The following is a 25,801-nucleotide window of genomic DNA, read 5'->3' as shown; positions in this document are numbered from 1 at the left end:
CAGTCCCCTACTCTTGCTCTTATTTGATCCACTGGCCCTGTAAGAGATCTCCTTGAAAGATGTGTGGTAAATGACCAACCTTAATTCTTGCTTCCTTCTAATAATCTCTCCTGATTTTGGTTCCCTAAACTCCCTGGTGTTAGAGTGTGAAATAGAGCTGCAGAAGGTACTTTGCAGTCTTTAAATTCTTCAAGTCGAAAATTAGCACTGTCAAATGTGTTGTAAAACATGACTTTTTAAATAGAGTGAAATGTACATTTGACCCCTTATTTAAGTCAGTTTTAATGTTTACAGAATTGAGTGGCTTGGGAAATTAAGGTGTCATGAAACAGTTGCCTAAAAATTAATAATAATGTATAGTTTAGTTTCTCCGTTTTTCCCCAGAGCTATAAAAACATAGTATAGCTCCTAGTTTTCAAAGCAAGGAAATTCAAAATGCTTGTTTTCCTAATGAGGTGGCTGATTAATAGTGTTTTCTTACAGCTTCCTAAAACCTAAACAAAATGCAAAGTTTTAATTTTATTTCGCTCACGGGGGAAAAACCCCAACAGAGATGCATAGGGCAATCAAAGCTACGAACACACTTCCTGATTCTAAGTCTTTTTTCCTCTACAGGACTTTTCTTGGTGGGATGGCCTATATTCTTTTTCTTCTAGTTTGGGAGAAGGACTGTTTTTTTTCTGCTCAAACTGAGACAGCCCATTTCTAGTGAAGCAAAGATAAATATATTCACAGGATGTTACTCATTGAATAAAGTTGTATCCATAGCTACTGTGTGCCAGGTGCTTTTCTATTCAGGATGAGTCAAAATTTCTCCCTTTGCAAAGGTTTACATTATAGAGGAGAGACACTGTGAATTAAAAAAGTCAAGAAAACACATGGTATAAGAAAATGAGTGTCGTATTATGGACAATAATAAAGCAGGGTGAGGGGGACAAAGTGCTGGGTGTGGCACGGTGGTTTTAAGTAGTCTAGTGGTCAGGGTGGTCTTCCATAAGAAAGAGGGATTTAAGCAATCAGCTTAAGGAGAACAGAGAAAGAAGTTACTGCTTTTATCTGAGGGGAACAACATTCAGGGCATGGTTAGTAGAAACTGCGAAGGGTTTGAGATGGGAGACTGCTTGGCATGTTAAAGAAACAGGAAGGAGGGTAGGTTGATTATCAGACAGTGAACAGTGTATTTTGGGATTGACAGATGAAGTTTAGAGGCAACAGGGGATCTGGTTGTGGAAGGCTATGTAGACAGTTATAAGGGTTGTGGTTTAACTGAATGATTTGAAAAACCAATAGAAAGTCATCAGCAGAGGAGTTACATGATCTTAAGTTTTAAAAGTAGTCTTCTGGTTCTTTTGTTGAGACTAGACTGAAAGAAGGTAAGTGTGAAAGTAGGGAGACCAATTATGAGGCTATTGGAATAGTATAGACAAGAGATGTAGGTCTCACGTCAGGCATGGTAGCATTAGAGGCCATGATAAAGAATGACTTCTGAGCAATCTAACAAGTCTCAATGAATTTAAAAGAATTTAAATCACACGAAGAGTGTTCTCTGACCACAATGAAGTTAAATTAAAAAATTTATAACAAAAGACATCTGAAAACATTCCAAACATTTGGAAATTCAGTAACACATTTCAAAAATAACCCATGGATTAAAGAAGAAATAAAGAGTGGAACTAAAAAACATTTAGAATGGAATTAAAATAAAAACAAAACATACCAAATACGTGAGATGCAGCTAAAGCAGTGGATAAAGGGAAATTTATAGCAATAAATGCTTATGTTAGAGAAAAAGAATGACTTCCACATCCAACTTAAGAAAAAGTTCAAATTAAACACAAAATAAGCAAAAGAAACAGTAAAGATAATGACAAAATTAATAGAGAACAGAAAAATAGAAAAACTTAATTAAACCAAAACTGGTTCTTTTAGAAGAACAATAAAATAAGCTTTTAGCCAGACTAATTGGGAAAGATAAGAAAGAAGATACAAATTACTGATATTAAGAATGGGAGGTGACATCTCTACAGATTCTACAGATATTAAAAAGGAAGTAAGAAAATAAGAAATTAAAATAAGTTAAGAACAACTTTGTCAATAAATTTGACAACTCTGATGAAACAAATTCTTTGTATAACAAAAATCTCAAAGCTCATGCAAAAAGAAATACATATAAAATATGTATTAAAGAAACTGAATTTGCAGTTCAAAACCATCTTATAAAGAAAACAACAGGTATACATGGTCTTATGTGTGAACTGTACCAAATATTTAAGTAAGAAAAAATACCAACTCTCTTCTAGAATATTGGAGAGGAAGGAATTTACTAACCCACTTTTTTTAAGCCAGCATTAAACCCTGATACCAAATTCATAAAAGTATAAGAAAAGGAAACCACCGATCAATATCTCCCATAAACAATGGTGCAAAAATCATTACCAAAATTTTATTGAATCAAATCTAACAATATATAAAAAGGCTAAAACCATAGCCAACTAGGTTTCACTATACAATGTGTTGGTTTAGCATTCAAAAGTCAGTTATAGTAATTCATCATTTGAATAGACTGCTGAAGAAAATTTGATTATCATCTTAATATATGAAGAAAAAAACACTGGATAAAATTAATATCCATTCTTGATTTTTAAAAATCTGAGAAACCTAGGAATAGAGAAAACTTCCTTAAATGGGTAAAGGGTATCTATGAAAAACCTAAAGCTTTCCTTTTAAAATCAAGAACAAGGGTATCAGTTCTATTATTTCAATTCAAAATTGTGCTGGAATAGTGTCTATAACATTAACAATATTGTATCATATAAAAATGTTGCTAAGTAGGTAGATCTTATGTATATGATCTGCTATAGGTTGTTGTGTCCCCCAAGTTCATATGTTGAAATCCTAATGCCCAATGTGATGGCGTTAAGACACGGAGCATTTGCAATGTGGTTAGGTCACAAGGGTGGAGCTCTCAGGAATGGGATTAGCGCCCATATGAAAGTGACCCCAGAGTACTCCCTACCCCCATTAGCTGTGGAAGGACAGTGAGAAGACAGCTGTCTTTGAACCTAGAAGCACATTCTCACCAGCTACTAAATCTGCTGGTTCCTTGATCTTGGACTTTCCAGCCTTCACAACTGTGACAAATAAATGTTTGTTGTTTAAAGCACCCAATCTTTGGTATTCTGCTATAGCAACCTAAACATTAAGATATGCTCTTATCTACAAAACAAAAAAATAAAGGGATCAGGAAAAAATATATCTATAAAAATATATTCTACGTTTGTTCCAATGGCTGGTATTGTCAATCTTCATTTTGTCCTTTGTAGTGAGTGCATAATAGTATCTCATTTTGGTTTTATTTTGCATTTCTCTGATGATTAAAGCAATTTTCATGTGCTAATTGACAATTTGTTTATCTTTTTTTGTGAAGTGTCTGTTCAAGTCTTCTGCTCATTATCTTACTGAGTTGTTTGTCTTTCTTATTGAGATGTAGGGGATATTTATACATATTGATGCCAGTCATTTGTCAGATATGTATATGGTGGGAGTATTTTCACCTAGTCTGTGGTTCACTTATGTTTCTTTTTGTAGCTGTCTTGTGCTGGACAGAAGTTTTTAATTTTGGTGAATTCCTAATCTATCATTTTTTTTCTTTATGTGTCATGTTTTCTGTGTTCTCTTAGAAATCTTTTCTATTCTAAGATCACAAAGATATTCTTGTATGCTTTCTTCTAGTAGCTTTTATACTTGAGTTAGTTTCTGTTTTGTCTGGCTGTGTATGCTCAATATAAAGCTAGTAATATTTATCATTGTTACGTTTAGTAGTAGTTCTTTATTGTGGTTGTATAGTATTCCATTGTGTGGCTGTACAGTGAATTTCACTGCTGTTAGAAACTTTTGTGGTTTCCAGTTGATAGCTATTTTGAATAATTCTGTTACAGAAATTTTTGAGCATATCTTTGGTGCACATAATATGAATTCCTATGAGTGGTATATACAAGGTGGCATATATTGATTATTTCATTGACTAGGATTTCTAGCACAGTTTTGTTTTTTTTTAACTACTTCATTGAGGTATGATTGACATACAAAAAGCTGTATATAATTAATACATACAATTTGATGAATTTGAAAATAAGTATTTACCTGTGAAACCATCACCACAATCAAGATCATAAACAAAAATCAACCAAGTTCTCTGAACAAAGGAGCCTGGGGTTGGGAAGGGGAGCTTCCAGGCTCTTCATCTAGTTACGTGGCTGGCAATGCATTTATTGGAGATATGCTTCTTTGAAGTGGATGCCTTGGTAATCAAAGCTTAAGTCAGGCACTTGCATTACAAAAATAAAAGCCAGTGTACATTCTGAGGCTCTGGGGAAATAGAAAAACTTACTCTTTGCTAATGGGTAATGCTAGGTGCCTTCCAAGGAAGCAGTTTGGCCACATGTATATCTAAAGTACAAATGTATTTAACTTCTGATTTTGCAATCCTAGGGCAGAGAAATTATTCTATAAAAGTACATCCACACCTGACATATGAACAAGTGTTACTCATTACAGTCTTCTTTGTAAAAAAAAAATTGGGAATAATGCAATTTTCTCTAGTTGCATGGTGGTCCATCCACATGATGAAACAGAGTGTAGTTGTGGAAGAATATAGGAAAGAGGAAGTGAAAGGGGGAGGCTCTTTATATGCCTGTGTGTAAAGCTAAAAGCTTTGTGAATTGCCACATTCCTAGTGCAGCTTTGTGGTTATTATTATTATTCCTCCAAGGGTTAACTCCCATTGCCTGCTATCAACAAATAGTTCTCTCAAGGGAAATAAAGGCAATGAAACAATTATTTCCTGTTTGTCTCTAATCTGGAGCTGGGGGTGGAAGTTGCTCCCCTCCCCCTTAGCCATGATTTATATAATTAGAACCCATGCCCGTTGTTTAGGATCTGTAAACAAGTATGTGTCTATACATGTGTCTTATTTGGTTCTGAACTGATAATTCTCCTGGCTGCAATGCATCCTTGAGACTCTTAAGAGACTTCACCTGCTTCACTCTATTCTGCGTCTTCTAGAGAGAAATGGAAGAACCCTCCCCAGCCTTGTAGCTGAAGGTATATGTGCTCATCGCTTAAGAGGCAATGTCAGAGCAGTAGAATTTACAGCCCGTAAAGTGATTGCATGTGTGTGTGTGTGTGTGTGTGTGTGTCCAGTGTGTGCTACTAAACCTTAATGTGGTTCTGTTCCTCCCCACACCAGAATATAACAGTCAGCATCATGTAGAATAATTTATCTCAAACTGATCCTCTAATTTTTGAAAAGATAGTGAAAAAGACATCTCCTTTTCCTTATCTTCATCTCCATTAAGTCTTTTTGGTTTTTCCTCCAAATTTTATACCAGACCTGTAATTAACTTCATCTCTGCTGCCATGGTCCGGGTGTGAGCGGGTTATTTTGTACGTGAACTACCACAATCGCCCTCCGTTGAGATTCCTGTTGACACTCTTGCCTTGTTATAATCTGTTCTCCACCCCATAGTCAACATACTATTTAATTTTTTCTCACTCCTTTACTTAAACCTTTTCATTGGGTGTCTATTGCTCTGATACCAGAATCAAAACTTTCCATCATAGCAGAGAACATTACACAGTCTGGCTCTGAGATAATTCTCCAACGTGTAGCCTTCTCATGCTGAACATGTTCCTGGATTTTCTCTGCTCCTCAAACACCATAACCTTGTTCTTCCCAAACCCTTAACTACAATGTCCATTTTTATTATCTTCACGCAGCAGGCTCTTATTATTCAGAACTCATTTCAAAGAACCCATAAGAACAGGCCTCCTCAGCACCTTAGCTTTTTGTAATTTGACAGTATCTGCTGCCAGGTAGCTGCGTCTGGGGAGGTCTCTACCTGCACATTAGGAGAAACTTCTACCTGGATGGGGGAGGCTTCTTGACCCTGAATGAGGAAGAATTCTTGAGAAGGTCAGACAAATGTAGGTAAGGAAGGAATTCATTTAATCAAGAGTAGCAGCGAATGGCAGCAGTTGTGCAGGCAGCAGAGGGCAAGGAAGAGAACTTCATTGAACTGCTCAGCATAAGGCAAATTTCTTGCCAACTCCTAAAGCCAGGGTCACCTGGCATCTAGTGTCTGCTTGAATCTGCATGGCATGGGAACTAAGTCCTTATTACCCCAGGATCTAGGGGAGCTGTTGAATGGAGTGAGATTATGTTCTGAGAACTTCCCAAAGGCAAAGAAAGGAGATTTTCAGACAGGCTACTAAAGAGCATGATCATGCAGCTGCAGGCCTGCCTGGGTCGCCCAGGCAACGGGAACTTGCAAGCCCCAATCAGAGCTCTCAATAGCCTCTCCCTATTTATCTGGAGTAGAACAGAGACAGAGGAAGACTTGTGCTTAAGTCTGGAAAATAGAACAAAAGAGCAAAGTGACAAAGACACTTACTACTGGAAGAGCACGGCGACAACATGCAGTAAGTTGAGCAGTGAGAAGACTATTTAAAAAGCAGACACTCGAAGAAAAGGGAGTGTGGGCAACCTCAGAGAGGAGGCACTTGGGGTTTGGGGTTCTTACAGAGCCTTTTGGGTAGGGTCAGCATATGGCATGATGTATACAGGTGATTCATAATTCCTTTGAAGTTTTGTCTTAAGAATAGGGTTATTTAGGTAACTGTGTTGGTCCAGATCTTGGCGTTCTTGATCGACATAGGTTCATTTACACTTTGGAGGTCTATCTCCTTATTGATTAAGGGGAGGGAAGAAGAGGAAGAATAGACTATAGATTAAGTTAAGGAAAAGCTGGACCTTTTTCACAGGTTAAATATATTTTACAGTGGCATGACCCTTGTTCCATTTCCCTGCCCTACCTCATCTCTATCAAAATTGTGAATATATATCCTCCAATTCTATTTCTAGGAATTTATGCTATAGATACATATGCTAATGTGAAAACTGGTATGTGAAAAACATTATTAATATTATTATTAATAAAATAAAAGAAACAATCTAAATGCCATTAGACAGTTAATTGGTACTTTCATTGTGATAAACTGATTATTATTAACATGGGAAGACTAGCAACACTGAATGTGTAATTCAGCTCAGATAACAATATTAAATTAACAGGATTTTTATTGTAGGGGACTGAAGAACGTAGGAATCATAGAGATAATTTCAATCCAATTGGGAGAATTGGTACATAATGGAAACTTGAGTTGAGCCTCATGATGAATGATGAGTCTTGTAGGAGGATATTGCTGAGCACTCGAAAGAAAGACCTTTGGAGTGAATAAGTGTTTATATAATATGTGGATTCTGTTTCTTAGTAGATAGGCCATTGCGTTCTCTCTCTTTCCCTTCCATTTTGTGAATGTTCACATGACCAGGTCTAAGGCTAACTGACCTAAAGGACAGACAGAAATGATAGTATTAGAAGTATTAGAATATAACATGAAATACATCAGCTATGAGTCACTCATGTAAAACCTGGGTTAGGAACCAGGGAAAAGGAAGGATTATTTGGTAAATAAACTGGACATACTTACAAAAAGCTTATTCTTTGGCGGATCTAGGACATAACAGGAAAAGCAAACTATTTCCTGGTGTTTGTTCTGAGAACTAGAAGAAGAGTGGTCTAATTAGAACTGAGAGAATTAGGTGGGAATTTGGAAGAGAGACAGATTTGTTTCTCCACATTCCATGAAAATTCCTTTAGCAAGAGTGATGTAGACTGACAATGCTGAAGAGAGAACTTTTCTTAAAGGAAGGGCCAATAGCTACATGAGAAGGTCTGACACCTGCTCTTTTATATTATTGACATAGATTCTTGTCTTTAATGGTTTTGCCTTCACCAGCTGTTTGGTATTTCCACCAAATCTCTGGATCCTGATATCTGGGAGATCCAGAGCAGCCCACTGGGTGGTCTTATCTTGATCCAATCCATGGAAATCAGTCATCAGCCAAAGCATGTGTGAGAGGTGTGGAGAAGATTAAGAAAGGCCAAACAGACCAATTGGAGGAGCCTCACTAATGTCTCTAACAACTGGTTACCAGTCTAGCCTTGCACCCTAATTTCCTCATCTCAGATTTCTGTCATGAGCTCCTGGACTCTGTAAGTTTGAACTTGATCTGACGTGATCATCATTCTGATGTTTCATGGTTTCTCCAAAAGAGATTGTGTTGGTTTCTGGTGGGCACATAATATCCTGATGTCAGACCATCACTAGCCCATTAGTGGGGCAAAAAGCATGAGCTATTCAGGTTACAATTCCTGTACTAATTCAAAACCATGTTGCCATTATGTGATGGTCATGACAATTTCTCATTCTTTCACATTTACACCTCTTTTTCATGTCCAGCAAAGAGAGGAAGAGCATGACGAGGCATAATCAGAGCAGTGTGTCCGAATTCCTCCTCCTGGGGCTTCCCATCTGGATGGAGAATCAAGGCATATTCTACACCCTGTTCCTGGGCATGTACCTGACCACGGTGCTGGGGAACCTGCTCATCATCCTGCTCATCAGGCTGGACTCGCGTCTCCACACCCCCATGTACTTCTTCCTCAGCCACCTGGCCCTCACTGACGTCTCCTTCGCATCTGTCATAGCTCCAAAGATGCTCATGAATATGCAGTCACAGAGTCAATCCGTCTCATATGCTGGATGCATTTCCCAGGTGTATTTCTTCTTATTTTTTGGGGATCTTGACAGCTTCCTTCTCACCTCGATGGCCTATGACAGGTATGTGGCCATCTGTCACCCCCTCCACTACACCACCATCATGAGTCAGAGCCTGTGTTTCCTGCTAGTAGTTGTGTCTTGGGTCCTGTCCTGCGCTAGTGCCCTTTTGCACACCCTCCTCCTGGCCCGTCTCTCTTTCTGTGGAGGCAACTCTCTCCCCCACTTCTTCTGTGACCTCTCTGCCTTACTGAAGCTGTCCAGCTCAGACACCACTGTCAATGAGCTGGTTATCATGACTGTGGGGGTGGTGGTCATCACCCTTCCATTTATATGCATCCTGGTCTCTTATGGTCACATTGGAGCCACCATCCTGAGGGTCCCCTCTACCAGAGGAATCTGCAAGGCCTTGTCCACCTGCGGCTCCCACCTCTCTGTGGTATCTCTGTACTATGGAGCAATTATTGGATTGTACTTTTTCCCATCATCCAGTAACTCCAATGACAAGGATGTCATTGTGGCCATATTATACACGCTGGTCACTCCCATGCTGAATCCCTTCATCTACAGTCTGAGGAATCGGGACATGAAAGGAGCTCTGGAAAACATGTTCAGTAGAGGAATATTTTCACCATGAGGTGCACTGATTTCCCTATTAAGTGGACGTAAGACCTGCTCCATGAAACATGAGTGTACTTGCCTGTGTGAACAGCTGCTTTTTAGTGAATCTTCAATGTGCTTCATCTTGGACTTAGTTTTCTTCTCTGTTGAGTTTTCTTGTTCAGTTTAGAGAGTCATGAAAAAGGTATATTAACAGACCTGCAGAACTATCCTCTCCTAACCGTTCTTTTTTCCTCTTTCATGTGGTATCCCTTGTCCCACAAGCATCTTAAATGTTTATGCAGTCAGAGCCTTCAGTCTTTTTATTTATTTTCTTTTTTCATAGTTTTCAACTTTTATGTAGTAAAGTTCTTTCTTCCTCAAGGTAACAAAAATATTCTTTCTGGCATGGCAGTTTCATGATTTTGTTTGTGTGTTTAATATTTTGTGATACATTTGAAATTAATTTTTATGAATGACATTAATTAGAAACTGAGTTTTATTTTTGTTTCTAGTTTCTTAACAATTGTCCAAATTTGGGTTTTCAGTTAGGTTTAGAGAGTGATGGTAACAGCTTTTCAGGGTATGGGGCTACGAATGCCTAGGCAGAATATCCAGAAGTCCAGGCGCCCTGAATTGAACTGAGGACTTCAGTGTGGTTGAACCCAATATATCAGATTTCTTTTTTTGAAGTACAACCCTGTCCCAAGTACATAAATAGAGTGTCCTATGTTTCCATCTTAAATGGTGAAGTTTTATTTTCAGTCCTTGAGAAAGCACCTTTGCTTAAGGCAAATATAACTAAGTTTATTGTTGTAAGTTGATAACTGCAACAAATATTTCCATACCCATTGTATCACTTATTCCTAGCAGTTGGTACAAAGGAGGGAAGCATATTAAGAGAGGCTTGGTTGAGCAGCCTAGTGATACTAAACCAGCAATGTGTGGAGGTGGTACTCAAAGTATTGTATGTGTGAGTCATATTTTCAACTCTTTAAGTCACTTGAATATTTTTTGAACTTGAGCAATATTTTTACCCATTTTACTGGAAACTTTATTTAAATGTTGAAATATATTGAAATAGCCAACAAATGAAAAGCATATATAACATATATACAGTTTAAATATATGTGTATACATATATAGTATGTTGTATGTATGTATATATGTGTGTATGTGTTTATATACATGTGTGACATATAATCACACTTCAAAGATAGCATTAATATAAAGAAATATTCATGTAACAGTCTCTCGGTTTAAATGGAAAACTAACGATATTGTCGAAGCCCCTTGGATTTCCTCAGTTGTATTTTCCTCTGCTACTGAAAGCTTCCAGTATCTTTAATACTTTCAGTATTTCCTGCTTTTCTATAAAGCTTTAACACCTTCTATACTGATCCTTCAATTTTTGCCTGCTCTAGAATTGCATATAAATGGAATAGTACTACATTATTTCTTCTAGCCTTTGCTTTTGCTAATATTGCCCTTGGGAAATTCATCCATATTTTATCACATTCCACTGTGAGACTTCACACACTTACCTGTTCTATTTTCTATGGCTGTCTTGTTTGTTTCCAGCCTTTTGCTATTACAAGCAATGCTGCTACATTCTTCTGCATCATCTAGTGCACATATGCAAGAGATTCTGTAAATTATACGTCAGGAAGAAGAATTCCTGGGTTGTAGGTGTGTGTGTGTGTGTGTGTTTGTGTGTTTAACTTAACCATCACTGCTAAGCTCTTCTGTAAAACAGCTGTATCAAGAAGCCAGTCTGAAAAGGCGACATACTGTATAATTGCAGCTATATGACATTCTGTAGAAGGCAAAATATAGGGACAGCAGAAAGATCAGCGGTTACCAGGGGATTCAGGGCTTGAGGGGGAGAAGGGTGAATGGATAGAGCAAAAGGGGACTTTTTTGGACAGTGAAACTATTCTGTAAGATGCTTTAACAGTATATGTGTGTCATTATGCATTTGTTCAAAACTCAACACAAAGAGTGAACTCTAAACTATGGACTTTAGTTAGTAATATATTAATACTGTACAATCATAACAAGTATACCATGCTAATGTAAGATGTTAATAATAGGGGAAACTGAGTAAAGGTGGAGAAGTAAATGGAAATTTTTGCTCAGTTTTTCTGTAAACCTAAAACCGCTCTAAGAAATCAAGTCCATTTCTGATCAAGTAACTGAATAAATGAATAAATGAAAAAAAAGGAAGTCTATTAAGTTTTAAAAGGTCATACTAATTTAAATCTCTGGCACGTGAACGTGAGAGTTCCTATTACTTTACTTCTTCAACAATACTTGGTATTGGCAGATTTCTTAATTTTTGCAATTCTGGTGAAGAGATTATATTCTATTGTGGCTTTACTTTCTGATTATTAATGAGGTAGAGCAGCTTAGTTTATGCTTATTGGATATTTGTGGCAGAGATGGTTGGCTGCCCATCAAAATTTCATGACCTCTTTCCGAAGGGTGAAGTTGTCACTGGGAAGCAGCTACTCCATTTCCTACAAATGTAGGTGTGGCTTTGTGGTATGTTCTCCCCAGTGGAAGAGAATACATATTATTTCCTGGCCAGAATTTTAAAACAGCACATATGTCTTCGCCTCTATTGTCTGAAGCAAATTACCTACTGACTTAAAGGGTCATTGAACCTGGTCCCTGAATTACCACATAGTGAAATGCCATCAACTTACTAAAAGACCCACTCTGGGTTATTAGAGCAGCCATTTTTATCCTGGTCAGTAGAGAATTTCTCTTGCGAAATTCATGATTATGTCTTTTCCTTGCTTTTTCTTTCATTTATTGCATTGTAAAGACAGACTTCATATAATTTGGAAATCAATCCTTTATCAGTTATATATGTTGTAAATGCCTTCCATTATTGGGAACTTACTTCCTTTTTAAATGAACTATCAGTGTCTTCATTTTAACATGATTAAAGTTATTAATGCATTATTTTAGGACTTGTGCCCTAGACTTTAGGTGCTTCCTTGAGAAAGTCAAGTTAAAAATGGCAACTGTTCTATTTCACGGGCAAAAGGAGGGGTTACTGTGTCAAGACAAGCACAGACGCTGAGGAAGGGTGGACTCAGATTTCTGGGAAGAGGGGCATCCTGAATTTGCATAAATAGGAGGACACCCCAGGGGAATCCCATCTAGAATGATTTGCTACAGATAATTCAGCATTAAGTAGGTTCTCCTTGTGCTCTTGCTCAAAGAATAGAGCTGTTTAGCAAAATGACGTGCAACTAGACTTCTGTGGTACTGTAGTGTCAGCGTCACAGTGATGTCCTTTAAATCCACACATGCTATTATCAATTCCACAAACACACACACATGCACATACACAGCCCTTATGACTAACAGTTCGTATGTACAAGGCATTGCCCAAAGTCCGGGGAAGTTTGCAGCCTTGGAGAATAGCAGCCAATTGAATCAGTGGCGTGAAACCCATGCTCCTGACCTAATTAATACTGTGTGATAAGAAGCTCAACTAGACACCATCAGAATAGAATAAAAGAATATCGATAGTACATGTTTTGACACATATGCCAGCAAACACATAAAAGATTCTCAGCAGCACTAATCATCAGGGAAATGCAAATAAAAACCACAATGAGCTTATCATCTCACACCAGCCAGAGTAATTAATATCAACAAGGCGAAAAATAACAAGTGTCAGCAAGGGGGTGTGGGGGAAAGGGAACCCTCTTGCACTGTTGGGGGGAACGCAAACTGGTGTATCCACTATGGAAGGGAGTACGGAGGTTCCTCAAGAAACCAAAAATAGAACCACCATATGACCCAGTAATTCGCTTCTGGGAATTTACCTGAAGAAAATAAAATCACTAATTTGAAAAGACGTATACATTCCTATGTTTACTGCAGCATTATTTACAACAGCCAAGATACAGAAGCAACCTCTATGTGTCCTTTGATAGATGAATGGATAAAGATGTGGAATAAACAATGGAATATTATTCAGCCATAAACTAGAATGAAATCTTGCCTTTGGGACAACATGTATGGAACTGGAGGTATTATGCTAGGTGAAATAAATCAGAGAAAGGCAAATACCATATGATTTCACTTACATTTGGAATCTAAAAACCAAAAGAAATGCATAAAACAGCAAAACAGACTCATTAACACACAAGAGAGTGGTGGTTGCCACAGGAGAGAGGGTTGGGGAAATAGAAAAATTGGTGAAGGGGATAAAATATTAGTGAGAATTAAAAAAACACAATATGTGTTGATAACAATTCAACAGGATCCAGCTTTCATAGCGCTTTGGAGATTTCAGTCCCCCCTTGGGTTTCATACTGGCATTAGATAGTAAATCATGTGCTTTCCATCAAATATATCTGAATTTTTAAAAGAAAAAAAAGAACTTCTCTGTCTCATGTACTTGAAGATAGCAATATATATATATATATATATGTATGTATTATTGCAGTGTAGTGGACATACAATGTTACATTGGTTTCAGGCATGCAACATAGTGATTCAACAATTATATGCATTACGAAATGCTCACCATGGTGAGTGTAGTTACCCACTGTCACCATTCAAAGATACTACAAAATTATTGGGTATGTTCCGTATGCTATGCCTTTTATCCCCATGACCAATTTTTTTATAATTGGAAGTTTGACCCTCTTCATAACCTTCTCCTATTTCACCCAGCCCCCTACCTAGTGTCTTATATTTTCATGTAAAATTTTAAAATTTTGTCTTTGGTCCTTGAAGTACATGGAGTTGATTGTTTTTAATGAAGTGTGAGGTAGAGATTCATTTTAATGTTTATCATACTAAAAATGAAGTTTTAAAAAATAAGTCATTTTTAAAAAGTTCGTTGTTTTCCCATTATTTTGCGGTAGAAGTCCCTGACTAAAAATGAAAGAATTAATTAGGTAGTTTCATCTCCAAAAAAGAGATGTAGATAATTCATGGATAATTATCAAGTGGAAGTGTATCAGTAAGGATTTGTTCAGGAGGGCGGAGCAGAAGTGCTTTCTTGTACAATGATTTAAAGAGCTGGGAAACAGAGGTCAGGGAAGCTGCCCTTGAAGGCTAAAAACGCTAAAACTAAAGAATTCAACCCAAAGCATAAAATAGATGGCTTTGAAAGGTTAATGGGTTGTAGTCGCAAATCTCAAGAATCACTGAAAACCTCCCAAATATCTGGGTCTGTCTCAGTAATTCAGAAGGCTCTTAGAGGCTTAGTGGGAAAGTACAGGAATCTCACACCTGCCTATAATTACTTACCAAAGAGTAATGACTTCCCTTCTGCTTTCCAAATTGGTTATGAGTTCCTCTTGTTGGAAAACATTAAACATGAACAATACAGCCAAGAAGAATCTGGAAAATGTAGTTGCCAGCCTCATCACTAGAGTGCAGGGAAGCCTTAGAAGTGGGTGATGGTGATGCTAACAACACAGTCCAGCATAGGGCACAAGGACAAGAAAGGGGGATTGGACAGGAGGCTGAGTGCCCATATGCACGTCCAAGGAACAGGATGAAGGATGCCTGGGACAGAACCCTCTGGGACGAGCCCACTGTAGGTCAGCTCACCTGCAGCTGGCCACAGGAGCGTGAGGTAGATTCGCCAAGTCCAGGAAAACCACCATCCCAAGCTAGATCAGCCAAGCCTCAACCAACCCTCAGAATCATAAGTAATATAAATGTTATTGCTGAATGCTGCTGGGACTTTGTGGCCATTTGTTATCTGGCATTTTTGTGGCAAGAGCTGGCTGATACACAGGGGTACAAAAAAGTCCTTAGTCACAAAGGCCAGCGGAGCATCAGTGGAGTGGGGAAGTGTCTTCCTGCCACGGAAGTAAAGAGGAAGGAGTAAATAGTTTTTAAACAATAGTCCAATATACCACAGTTAATACCTGGAATGTCGATTTTTCGACAAGTGCTGCACACTTATATACACATGCTACTCAGGAAAAGCCCCTGGTTTTGTGGTGGTACATTCCCTGCAGATCGCTTATTCTCTCTTGGAGCTTCCTAGAATTTCTAAGTGGTCTCCTTAGGAAGAACTGAAAATGGCTCCATAATCAGGTCTCTCACATACCCTGCCTGTGGTCCACAGGAAACATTTTTTGCCTTTATTGCTCCACCATGGAAAGAAATGGAGGTATTTCCCAAACATAATTCTATTCCCTACTTCCAATCCTCTGTCTCCCACAGCCAGGGATATATATCAGAGTCTCTTAATGATTCTTTCGAAGCTTCTCCCACTAAGCTCAAAGTGGTAGGAAAGTGTCCCCCTCTGTTAAGCAGATTTGGGGTTCACTGTGCAATGTTCTCAAAAACCCCCACCCGTTTACAAGAACTTCCCATCTCCAACTCTTTGTACTTTTTAGACCCACATCTAGGTCAAAGGATCAAGAGTTATAAAATTGATGACTGGGCATTTCATGTAAACGTCTTCATTTGTGTCTCACATCTCACTTTGGTATCTGGTGTCTACCAGTCTTCATACCCCAGCTGAAACTTCAGTTTAACATCTTGACAGGGGCTTCCCTCTCTTCCTTTGATCATCAGGACAAGCGGGAACTTTGTGTGCCTGGATACTTCTGTTTGTTAGGTCTCAGGTAAGGCACAACTTCTCTGGGAAGTCTTGCGTATCCTCCGCCACTAGGCTGAGCCAATCCTTCCTCCCCAGGACACAGTGCTCCGCAGAAATCATTACAGTCCTTGCTGCCCTGAATGTCTCTGGAGTCACACAGCCAAAATTCAAGTCTTCCTTTCACTAACTATGACCTTAAGGTGTTTTTCACCTCTTTGACCCCGAGTTCCCCTAAAATATCTCTTACAGTTGTTGTCAGGATTAAATTAGATGATTGTAATGCACAGTAGGCTCTTAGGCTGGTATCTGCGACAACTGAGGTGACATTTATTTTGTTGTTAAACATCTGTGTTTGGGAAGGAAGCAAGTGTGGGTGAATTCCTGAAGGATAAGAAAGCAATGTGTTAATTATTATGTAAGGAGAATAAAATCTAGCATGTTCTCCCTGGAAGTTCCAGAAAAGCTCAGGGTCCCTGGATGCCTGGGTGCTTGGGTGAAGGAGGAGCCACATCACCACGAAAGTGGAAAATTCCTTAGAAATGCAGGTGTGACAGGCCACATACATTATGTGACAACTTTAACATTGGGGGAAAGGCCAGCCCTGAGGGCTCCCATGTGGTGATACCAGCCAGAGTGACAGAGCATCTTCAAAGTAATTTCTAATCTTATTATCCAGTCCTATGAAGCCAGTCCCATTATATTATTCTCCCTAACAGGTGCAAGAATAATGTCAGCAAAGCGTTTCTGAGTGACAGCTGTGGAAGGAAGACAAATAAGCTATGTTTAAAATAACTTGCATTAACATGTAATGAGGAAATAAGAGCATACAGGTGTTTTAAAAGAACAGTAAGTATCAGCTGGTAGAATATGTCTTCTTACTCAAGAGTTTTCTCAAGGCTGCCTTCATGTCCCTATTCCTCAGGCTGTAGATGAAGGGGTTCAGCATGGGGGTCACCACCGTGTACATCACTGAAGCAATGATGTTCTTGCCATTGGTGGTGCTCGATGGAGGAAGAAAATATAGACCAATAATTGCCCCGTAGTAGAGAGCCACTACTGAGAGGTGTGATCCACAGGTGGATAAGGCTTTGCAGATGCCCCTGGCAGAGGGAGTCCGGAGGATGGTGGCCCCAATACGGCTATAAGAAACCAGGATGCATAAGAATGGAAGCACAATGGCGGTTAATCCCGCAGTAAAGATTACCAAGTGGTTGAGGGAGGTGTCTGAGCAGGACAATTTGAGCAGGGCAGCAAGGTCACAGAAGAAGTGGGGGATAGTGTGGTCAGCACAGAAGGACAGCCGGGCTAGGAGGAGGGTGTGCAAAAGAGCACAAACACACGCAATGACCCAGGACCCAGCCACCAGCATGACACAAATGCTCTGACTCATGATGGTGGTATAATGCAGAGGGTGACAGATGGCCACACACCTGTCATAGGCCATTGACGTGATCAGGAAACTGTCCAAATCAGCAAACAGTATGAAAAAATACGTCTGTGAAATGCACCCTGCATAGGGGATGGCTTTGTACTTCGTCTGTATGTTTATCAGCATCCTAGGGACGGTGACAGATGAGAAATTAATATCAGTGAGGGCCAGGTGGCTGAGGAAGAAGTACATGGGGGTGTGGAGGCACGAGTCCAGCCTGACGAGCAGGATGATGAGCAGGTTCCCCAGCACCGTGGTCAGGTACATGCCCAGGAACAGGGCGAAGAGCATGCCCTGCTGCTCTGGGGGGACGGGGAGCCCCAGGAGGAGGAACTCGAACACGCTGCTCTGGTTCCCAGGCCTCATGCTGGTGTATCAGCTGGAGGGGCTGGTGGGGAAAGGTGAAGGGAATGTCTCAGGATTTTAAAAAAGTGACCATTGTGACATAGCTTCCTAGAGATATTCTTTTGTTTTAGGTAATGTCTTCATATTTTCTTACAGTTGGTGCATATTTTGCTGGATAAATGTAGAAAAACATAGGTTTAGGTACACACCCACTTTCTCAATCTGATGCCAGTTTCTATATATGATAACACTAACTGTTTAATGTTTATTAAATGTCCTTATGCACTGCTCGAATAGCTTTACATGTAGGAACGGATTCAATAGTCTTACGTATCTGAGCTGGGTACGCACTGTCATTTCTTCTTTTCAGGTGAGACAGCTGAAGCAGACGGTCTCAGAGTCACTGAGGTAGGAAGAGGACACACTGAGATCTGGACTCAGAATTTTGCCTCCAGAGTTTATTCTCTGGACGTAGAACAAATTACTTGACACCAGAAATCTCATTGCTCTTCCTAATGCCGTGTGTAATCATCTGTTTAATTATGCATCCTCTTCTCTACACATTCCATGATTATTTCTAACGTGTTCATTGGCTGTAGACCCAGAATCTATCATAGACAATGAATGAATACACAGTATAAATTTGTCATCAAATAGAAGATGTCACATCCAGTTAAATTAATCATGGCAGCCTCTTTAAGAACCTTTCATCAGGCCTTGTTTAAGACTCAGACTTAAACCTAATAATCCTTGTGTTATTTAGTTGCCATAGGGCATCAAAGAAGTACAAGATAACAGCAGAACATAATTTTTAAAAGGAATTCTAATCTTTTCCGTGTCTTTAAATCTCTAACCTGTAAGAAATTTATTTCCTAACTCAAATCAATATTTATGAAAATATCTATAAATTTTTAAAAGAAGGTAAAAATTCACTATAATGTTTCAAAGCTTGTTACAAAATTATATTGATTATAACAAATAATGTATTTTTGCAAAGATAAATCAATAAATCAATGGAGAAAAATGGCCTAGAAATGGACATGTTTATAACAAGGACTTGGTGTCACTATCACTTTGTCAAGCAATTCAGAAGGCAACCATGGACCATCATCCATCCTGGTTCCCCCACCAGCAACTGGGTGTGATTATGAACCAGCTAATTCCAGTAGATGAAAATTCATGTCAAAAGATAACTTTCAGTACCTATAGCAAAGTAGCCTACTGGCTCCCTACAATGTCTGAAACCAGATACCAAATCAGAATATTTATGAATCCTTTACCATTGGGTTTCCCAGAAACAGGTGAAAGATAGTTTGCTACTTAGTCCCAGAGGCAGAAGGTTTTCTGCAAGGATTCCAACACCTTGGACCCAGCCCTGCCGCAAAGACTTCATGGCTTGTGGAAAATCAGTGATGGAGCCCTCTAATTTTCTTGAGAGTCTTCAGATTGTCTGGGTCAGTTTTCGTGGGGGGGGCATGCAGAACTATGCCTGTGTAGTGTGCCTTCCAGAACAACTCTGTGCCTTCCCTATCCCTACCCAAAACAGCACCTGCAATAGGCTGCTGGTATGGAAATTCTTTGAGCAAGAGAAAAAGGCTTTAAGGTCCCACCTATAGATTAGGTTTAAAAATGAATATCCTTGGGAGAGAGAGCCCTATGCCAGCACTCTGAGATGGAATGGCTGGTCCCCGGTCACATGGAGGGACCAGGTTTGGATGGCAGAGCGAGGGTGCTGACCTCCTCAGACAATGAGGAAGGCAGAGGGCTGGGGATTACAGGCAGAATGAAAGCCGAGGCTGCAGACACAGAGAACAAATGTGCTGTCTTTGCATTTTGGCTAAGATGACTACTGTAGGGCTAGAAGTAGTCACATTGTCCATAAAATCTGATTGAGCAATAATTTGCACCAGATGCTTTTCAAATACTGTTCACTTCTTCCCACAACTGTTTAACATAGGCATCCTGAGCCTCATTTTAGAGAGAACTCTGGCACTCAGTGAGGAAACTTGCCCAGTGTTATATAGCACTAGCATCGGGTGAGCCTGGGGTTTGATCCTAGCTCTATCTGCCTTCAAAGACTATATCCTTACTACAGTACGTGCCTTCAACTATATCCTCAAGTAACATAGTATTTTCTGCCTGAGAGCAGTCCAGAATTTTAGGAGGTATATCAGGAAGTTCAAGGATGAATGAAAATGAATAGTTTGAAGATATGCACCTAAATGGAATGTCCATAATAATGATAACAGTAAATTATATTAACAATCATTCATTGATCTGTATTTAATGTGTGAGTAATGCAGGGCAGCTGCCGGGACATGTACTTTATATCACAGCAGCCTAACAGGACCACAAAAAAAAGGCATTATTCTTATTTTACCAGTTGGAAACAGGCTTTGAGAATGTAAGTAATTGACCTGAAATCTGTCAGCATAAAAATGATGGGCAGATCATTCAATCCCAGATTTATCTGATTTCAAACCCATGTTCCTTATCACCATGCTATATTGCCTCCGGCAGAGCATTATTTGATGAAAAAGGGACATCTGCATATGTGCTCCTCATTACAGAGAAGATGGGATGGATAATTTCCCGCCGGCCTTTGGATGGACGTGTTGTGTCAGACCTTGACCAGATGATCAGAAGTGAATAGAGAGGCCAGGATACCAGCTACCAGCTTTGCAAAGACAGCTGCTCATAAAGTGAATTTCTCATGCTCCTGGACAAAAGCAAGCCAGGCCCTGGTCAATGTTAGACTCTAATTTCTATCAATAAGGCAAAGATTTAGGCAGCTGTGGTACAATCCGTTGCAAGTCATATCATGTAGCCAGTAACATGAGGTCATGAAAATCTTACAATTTTTGAAGGAACATAATATGAAAATTATATATAGACATGTTTACAACTATTTGCAAACATAATGCAGATTATATTATGTCATTATTTTTTTATTTTTTTATTTTGGTATTGTTAATGTACAATTACTTAAATAACATTATGGTTACTAGACTCCCCCTATTATCAAGTCCCCCCCTCACATACCCCATTACAGTCACTGTCCATCAGCATATTATGTTATTATTTTTAAACCTGGAAGATTTTGCTCACAGCTTGGATGCATGCTAGATACTCAGCAAAACTGTGCAAGAGAGAACATTTTACTAGAGATGAGAGTACAAACCCAAAGGAATTCTAATATGTCCATCTAAGCTATTTGAGATGACACAAAAAATTATAAAAGTGCTTAGAACAAGTGTATCTATCTACAAGATTCTGTAGCAGATCATTTACACACACACACGTTTATTGCTAAGCACTGACCTTACCTAGCTCAGGAGTGATAAAGTCAAATACTGTCAGCTCCAGGGTATGAACTAATTTTTCTTTTCTCTCCAAACATCTTAGATCTGCGACAGGGAAAAAAGTCACAAGCTCAGCCTTCAAGTGGGGAGGAAGTACACATGCTCTCTTTTCTACCAGATCGATTTTTACCAGCCATGTTGGGACTCAGGGGACCAAGGCCATAAATTATGGGCAGGGACAATTTGGGAATAATTACTACATTTCCCTTATCCATTCTCAGTGGAGATGTGCCTTTGCCAGATACTAAAGATAGTCAATTCCTTTGGGAATATAAATGAGGACTCACTATTTGCAGATTGATTTATTAAGGAATTTTTCACATCTATGAGCTCATTTAACTCTCCCAGTAATTCTTGAGGTAGATAGTATTTTTTTCCCATTTTATTGCATTTGAGAGCAGCTGAAAGGAAAATGGCCAAATGAGAATTGAAATCCAAATACATTAACTCCAAACCTAAAGTCTGGTTCTATGACAGCATGATGCCTCCCTTGTAACGGTGGGCCCTGTATCAAACGGGCTTCTCTCTTCCCACTTTCAATCTGGAACTAGGGGAAGAGTTGTTACCTTTCCCTGGGGAATAAATTCACCAAGGGAAGTTGGGCTTCTGTTTCTCAGAAACAGAGACTTTTTTCTTCCTATAGAGACACCTGAAAGTATGCAGGTTTTTTTTGAGGGGGGAGCAGGGTTAATTGAGTCACATAATAGTTGGTACATCTGCAGGGCCCCAAATATATTCTTTAACCATAAGAATGAATGTGACAGAAACCTACCTTTAGAAACCTACTCCATTCAGATTGGCAAAAACAGAATAGACACAGAATCAAGTGGAGGATATAGCATTTTATTCATTACTTTTTTTCAAGAATTCATTCACTTACTCATTCATACAAGTATTGCAGAACTACTAGGTGGCAGGAATTTTCTGAGGTACTGTGAGTACTGATTTGAAAAGACTGTTTTTTTTCCCCTAAAGGAGCCCCCAACCTAGGGAGCTGGAGAGGCAAAACCATGTGTGCCAAATGCTGTGATGAGGGCGAGTGCCGAGGGCTGCGTAAACACAGGGAAGGTGCATCCAACCCAGATTTAAGGCGTCACGCAAGGTGGGCTTTAGGAAGGTACAAGGAAGCAGAGCCCCAAGACAAGCCGAACAAGCAAAGGGTGATGTGGACCGTGTAGAGGCAGAGCACTTGGAAGGGAGAAACACAGAGGAACGGGAACAGACCTGGAGTGAAGGAAGGACGACAAATTTGGGGAACTATTACAGGGAAAATAAGAATGGCTGAAATGTACCCTTCAGCAGGGGAGGGGGTTCAGGATGAGGCCAGAGAAAGTCACAGGAATGAACCACGGAGAAGCTTGGAAGCTATGCTGGACAATTTGCATTGTATCCAAAAGGATGGGGAGAACCACAGAAAGATGTGATCGGAAGATTAACAGGGTCATGTTAAAAGCTATCACTCTAGGTGAAGAGTGGATAATGGGCATGTGTGTGCAGAGGGTGGAGGGAGGGCAGGGCAAGGATGGGGTGATGGGATGCGAGACCAGAAGCAAGAGAACTGGTTGGGAAGTGGTCACGGCTAGTCAGGCAGGAGATTACGGAGGTCTGTCTAAGAGCTGGTGGAGCTGGAGAGAACCGCGTGGATTTCAGTCTCCTTCAGAGTCGATCTAAAGGAGGTGGTAGTTTTGATGTGAGCTGAATTTTGATAAGACTATAGGAAAATGAGAAAAATAAAGGAATTAAAAACCTCTAAATTGATGGCTTGGACAGCTGAGTGTATGCTTGTGCTGCGTACTGAGACAGAAGACACAGGAGGAGCAACACAGCTGAGGAGCTTTTAATACACTGACTGTGAAGTACCTGTGGGCACTACAAGGAGAGTCAGGAAAGGCAGGTGACAGAGATGGAAATTCACGGACCACCAGGCGAAGAGGATGACATTGCCTTTAAAGAAATGAAATGGATAAGGAAAACGTTTGGCACAGCTGTCAAGGTCAGCAAACCGCGTTTTTCCTCCGGTAGGCAAAGTCAGCAGAGCCCCCCCAGCTCCCTCCTCCCCTCCTCCGGGCTCCTCCTTTGCCCTGCGCGCACGCCGAAATGCCACATATAAAAATAAATAAATCGCTCCCCTTGCTTGTGCTCAGGGCTCAGACCCTGGGGGATCACTCCCCTCTGGGCCCGCCGGAGTGAAAGTAAAACCTCAGCACTCCAAGACCTCCGAGTGCCTCGTGGTTCTTCTGTCAGCGATCCAGTCCAGGTTTTCCAGTTTTTCCATAGCAAGATGAATAAGAAAAGTTGAGAAAAGAGGATAAGAATGGAGAGGAGAGAAGGAGGGGGATGAAGGGGGAGGGAAGGGAAGAGAACAGACCACAGGGAACACTGACAACTAAGGAAATGACAGAAAGTGTGTCCCCCAAAGACATCAAAGAACAATTAAAGACACAGAAGAAAAAATATGAAAATGTGGGACCAAGGGAGCTGAGAGACAAGAAGGTTAAGTGTTGAAAACCACCCACTGAATTTAGTGATTAGGAGGATTTTGTTGACGTCACGGGGAGCAGTATCAGCGAGCGGTGGGAACAGAATCTAGACTACAGGGATTGAGGAATAACTGGAAGACATGGAAGGGCAGAAGGCAGCTAGCTGGCCCGAGCCAAGACTGAAGCTTAGCTAGATGGATGGGGTGGTGCAGCCAACAAGCACATGCAATTGACACTAGCAAACAGCTGATAGCCGACTGCTCTATGGGGCCTCAGTCTTTCTAAATGTACATGCAGGGAGAGAAGAAAGCAAGATCTTTGATTTATCCCTGAATTTTTATCCCTTAGCATTGGGCACAAAGAGATCCACTTAAAGAATGCTCCCTGAATCATAGTGAAGGTAAGAATGTTGTTTCCAAATAGTCAACAGTAGAAAATCACTATTAGATTATAGAAGACGGATTAGCTTGCATTCCTCTAGAAGTCAACTCAGAAGTAAGAATTAAGGACAAGTAGTTTATTTGGGGATCAAAGGAAACAGCAACAGGAGAGTAGGGAAGTAAGCAGGGAAAGTAAGGCTATACATGAAGGACACATATCAACAAAATTACCCTGTAATGGAAACTAATTCCACGGGAGAAACACTAGAATCCAACACAACTCAGATTTTTCCACACTAGGGAGGAGTGAGCTGGTGTATTTATGTACCAACTCCTGTCTGTATATAACTGAGGACTGGTGGGGGTGGTTGTGGGGGATGGAGGGTGTTGATTTTCTAGCACTGCTGACCTGCTACATCATTGGCAGATTGGGTGTCAGTGGCCAGAGAAAGCCCTAAAAGAATTAAGAACACTGGTAATTGAGGTTCTCTCTAGAATACATTGAAAAAGAAGGTTAACAGCTGAGTGGGGAACAGACAGTCTGCTACATTCGCTCCTGACACTGTTCAAGTCCATTCACGTCTTGCTATGGAACCCTTAGGATGTGGCCTTAGGTGTGAGCTGAGGAAGAGACATGAGTGCAACATACTTGTGAGACAGGGACTGTGGACTTAGACAGAGTAGGGTTAGGGCATCTGAAAAAAACAAAGGGTTTAGACAAAGTAGGGTGAGGGCCTCTGGAAAAAACAAAGCAAGATAATCCATTGCGGGCTTTGCTCTGGCCTGCTGGGGGGCCCAGATTATTTTTCTGATTTTACCCAGGTGCTGCTTTTCTTCCTCCAGCCCTAATTACGTGATTTGCCACCTGGGCAATTTAACAAGCAAACCCAAAACAAACAGGAAGGATTCCATCTTGAAAATAAGATTGCATTTTAAAACCCAATTAGTTAAAAAATAAGTTTCTTAACATACTCTTTAACAAACAGACAATAACTCAGCCCACCTTGGGAGCAAAGCAAGCAGTCTTGGATTCTCTTGTCCCCTCCTGCTATGAGCCAAGAGCTCTGTCCTCTCGCTTTACCTCTAAATAGCACTCACTTGCTCTGCTACCTTGAGTGTTTGCGAAGTTCATTCTTCAACTCTGGGAACAAAAACCCCAGCATCACTTGGATGATATGAGGGCTCAGGCCACCTGTTTCTTAAATTTACTTTTATCTCCAGACTTAATACAACTACTTTTAAAGCTTAATGCCAAATTTGCTGTTGTGTCTACCTGACCTTATGAGTTTCTGCGCCTGGCAATGCTCAGCTCCAGTCCCCTGGAGACCTCTGGTTGGGCACTCAGCCTCTACTAAGGCCCAGTAGCTTGCCAGAAACTCCTGGCTCCAGAAACACTGCATCACAAAACTTTCAGTAGAATTTTCCAGAGGTTCCACATGGTGCCATTATCTACCATGTATACCCCCAGCATGTGGGTTCTGCTGATTTAGATGATACAGTCAGTAGGGTTCTCATCCCATAGCCCAAATCAGCCAGAGACCTCTATTGCTCTCACTCCTACTTAAAACCAGCTGCCAATCAAGTCATCTTGGACTGGTCAGAGCAGAATTCCTGGTGTTGTATGAACTGTCTACAAAATCATAAGAGGCCTACAGAGCTCTGTGAGAAATGCAATCACTTGTCTTTTGCTTTCCAGGTGGAGTCTTGCCTTGCACCCATCCAACTGTGAGCTCCTCTGTGACCTCTCCCATGCTGTCTGCCACAGGTCTTTTTTTCTGTTCACAGCATCAGGTCTTAACCCAAGGTGTCTCTTTCCTACTCACTGTCCACATCCACCACACACACCTTTGTCCGGGCCTTGCAGTCTGTTCCTATTTGTACTGCTTGCTTACATAGTTTCCTGCATCCACTATCTGAGCTCCCTACAC

The 25,801-nt window shown here is 40.2% G+C and overlaps 2 protein-coding genes across 3 annotated transcripts; one reads left to right on the top strand and one right to left on the bottom strand.

Moving 5' to 3' along the window:
- Positions 1–8,380: 8,380 nt before the first annotated feature.
- On the top strand, positions 8,381–17,741 carry LOC140846880 (olfactory receptor 1J21-like). Of its 2 annotated transcripts, XM_073225030.1 has the most exons (2): positions 8,381–9,291; positions 17,726–17,741. In XM_073225030.1, the coding sequence occupies exons 1-2, from the start codon at positions 8,381–8,383 to the stop codon at positions 17,739–17,741; spliced, it is 927 nt and encodes a 308-aa protein (XP_073081131.1). The 2 variants fall into 2 exon arrangements, with proteins under 2 accessions (XP_073081131.1, XP_073081126.1); XM_073225025.1 differs by lacking the exon at positions 17,726–17,741 and having other exon boundaries at positions 8,381–9,319.
- LOC108405041 (olfactory receptor 1J1-like) lies at positions 16,731–25,311 on the bottom strand. The gene is made up of 2 exons (XM_017672956.3): positions 25,294–25,311; positions 16,731–17,678 (listed from the first exon to the last, which is right to left on the bottom strand). Exons 1-2 carry the CDS (start codon positions 25,309–25,311, stop codon positions 16,731–16,733), a joined length of 966 nt encoding a protein of 321 aa, XP_017528445.3.
- Positions 25,312–25,801: the final 490 nt, after the last annotated feature.

This window comes from Manis javanica, chromosome 2 (genome assembly GCF_040802235.1).
Source record: "Manis javanica isolate MJ-LG chromosome 2, MJ_LKY, whole genome shotgun sequence".
NCBI classification, from domain to species: Eukaryota; Metazoa; Chordata; class Mammalia; order Pholidota; family Manidae; genus Manis; species Manis javanica.
Note: the sequence above shows the minus strand (reverse complement) of the source record. Positions and strands in the feature narration are given on the sequence as shown.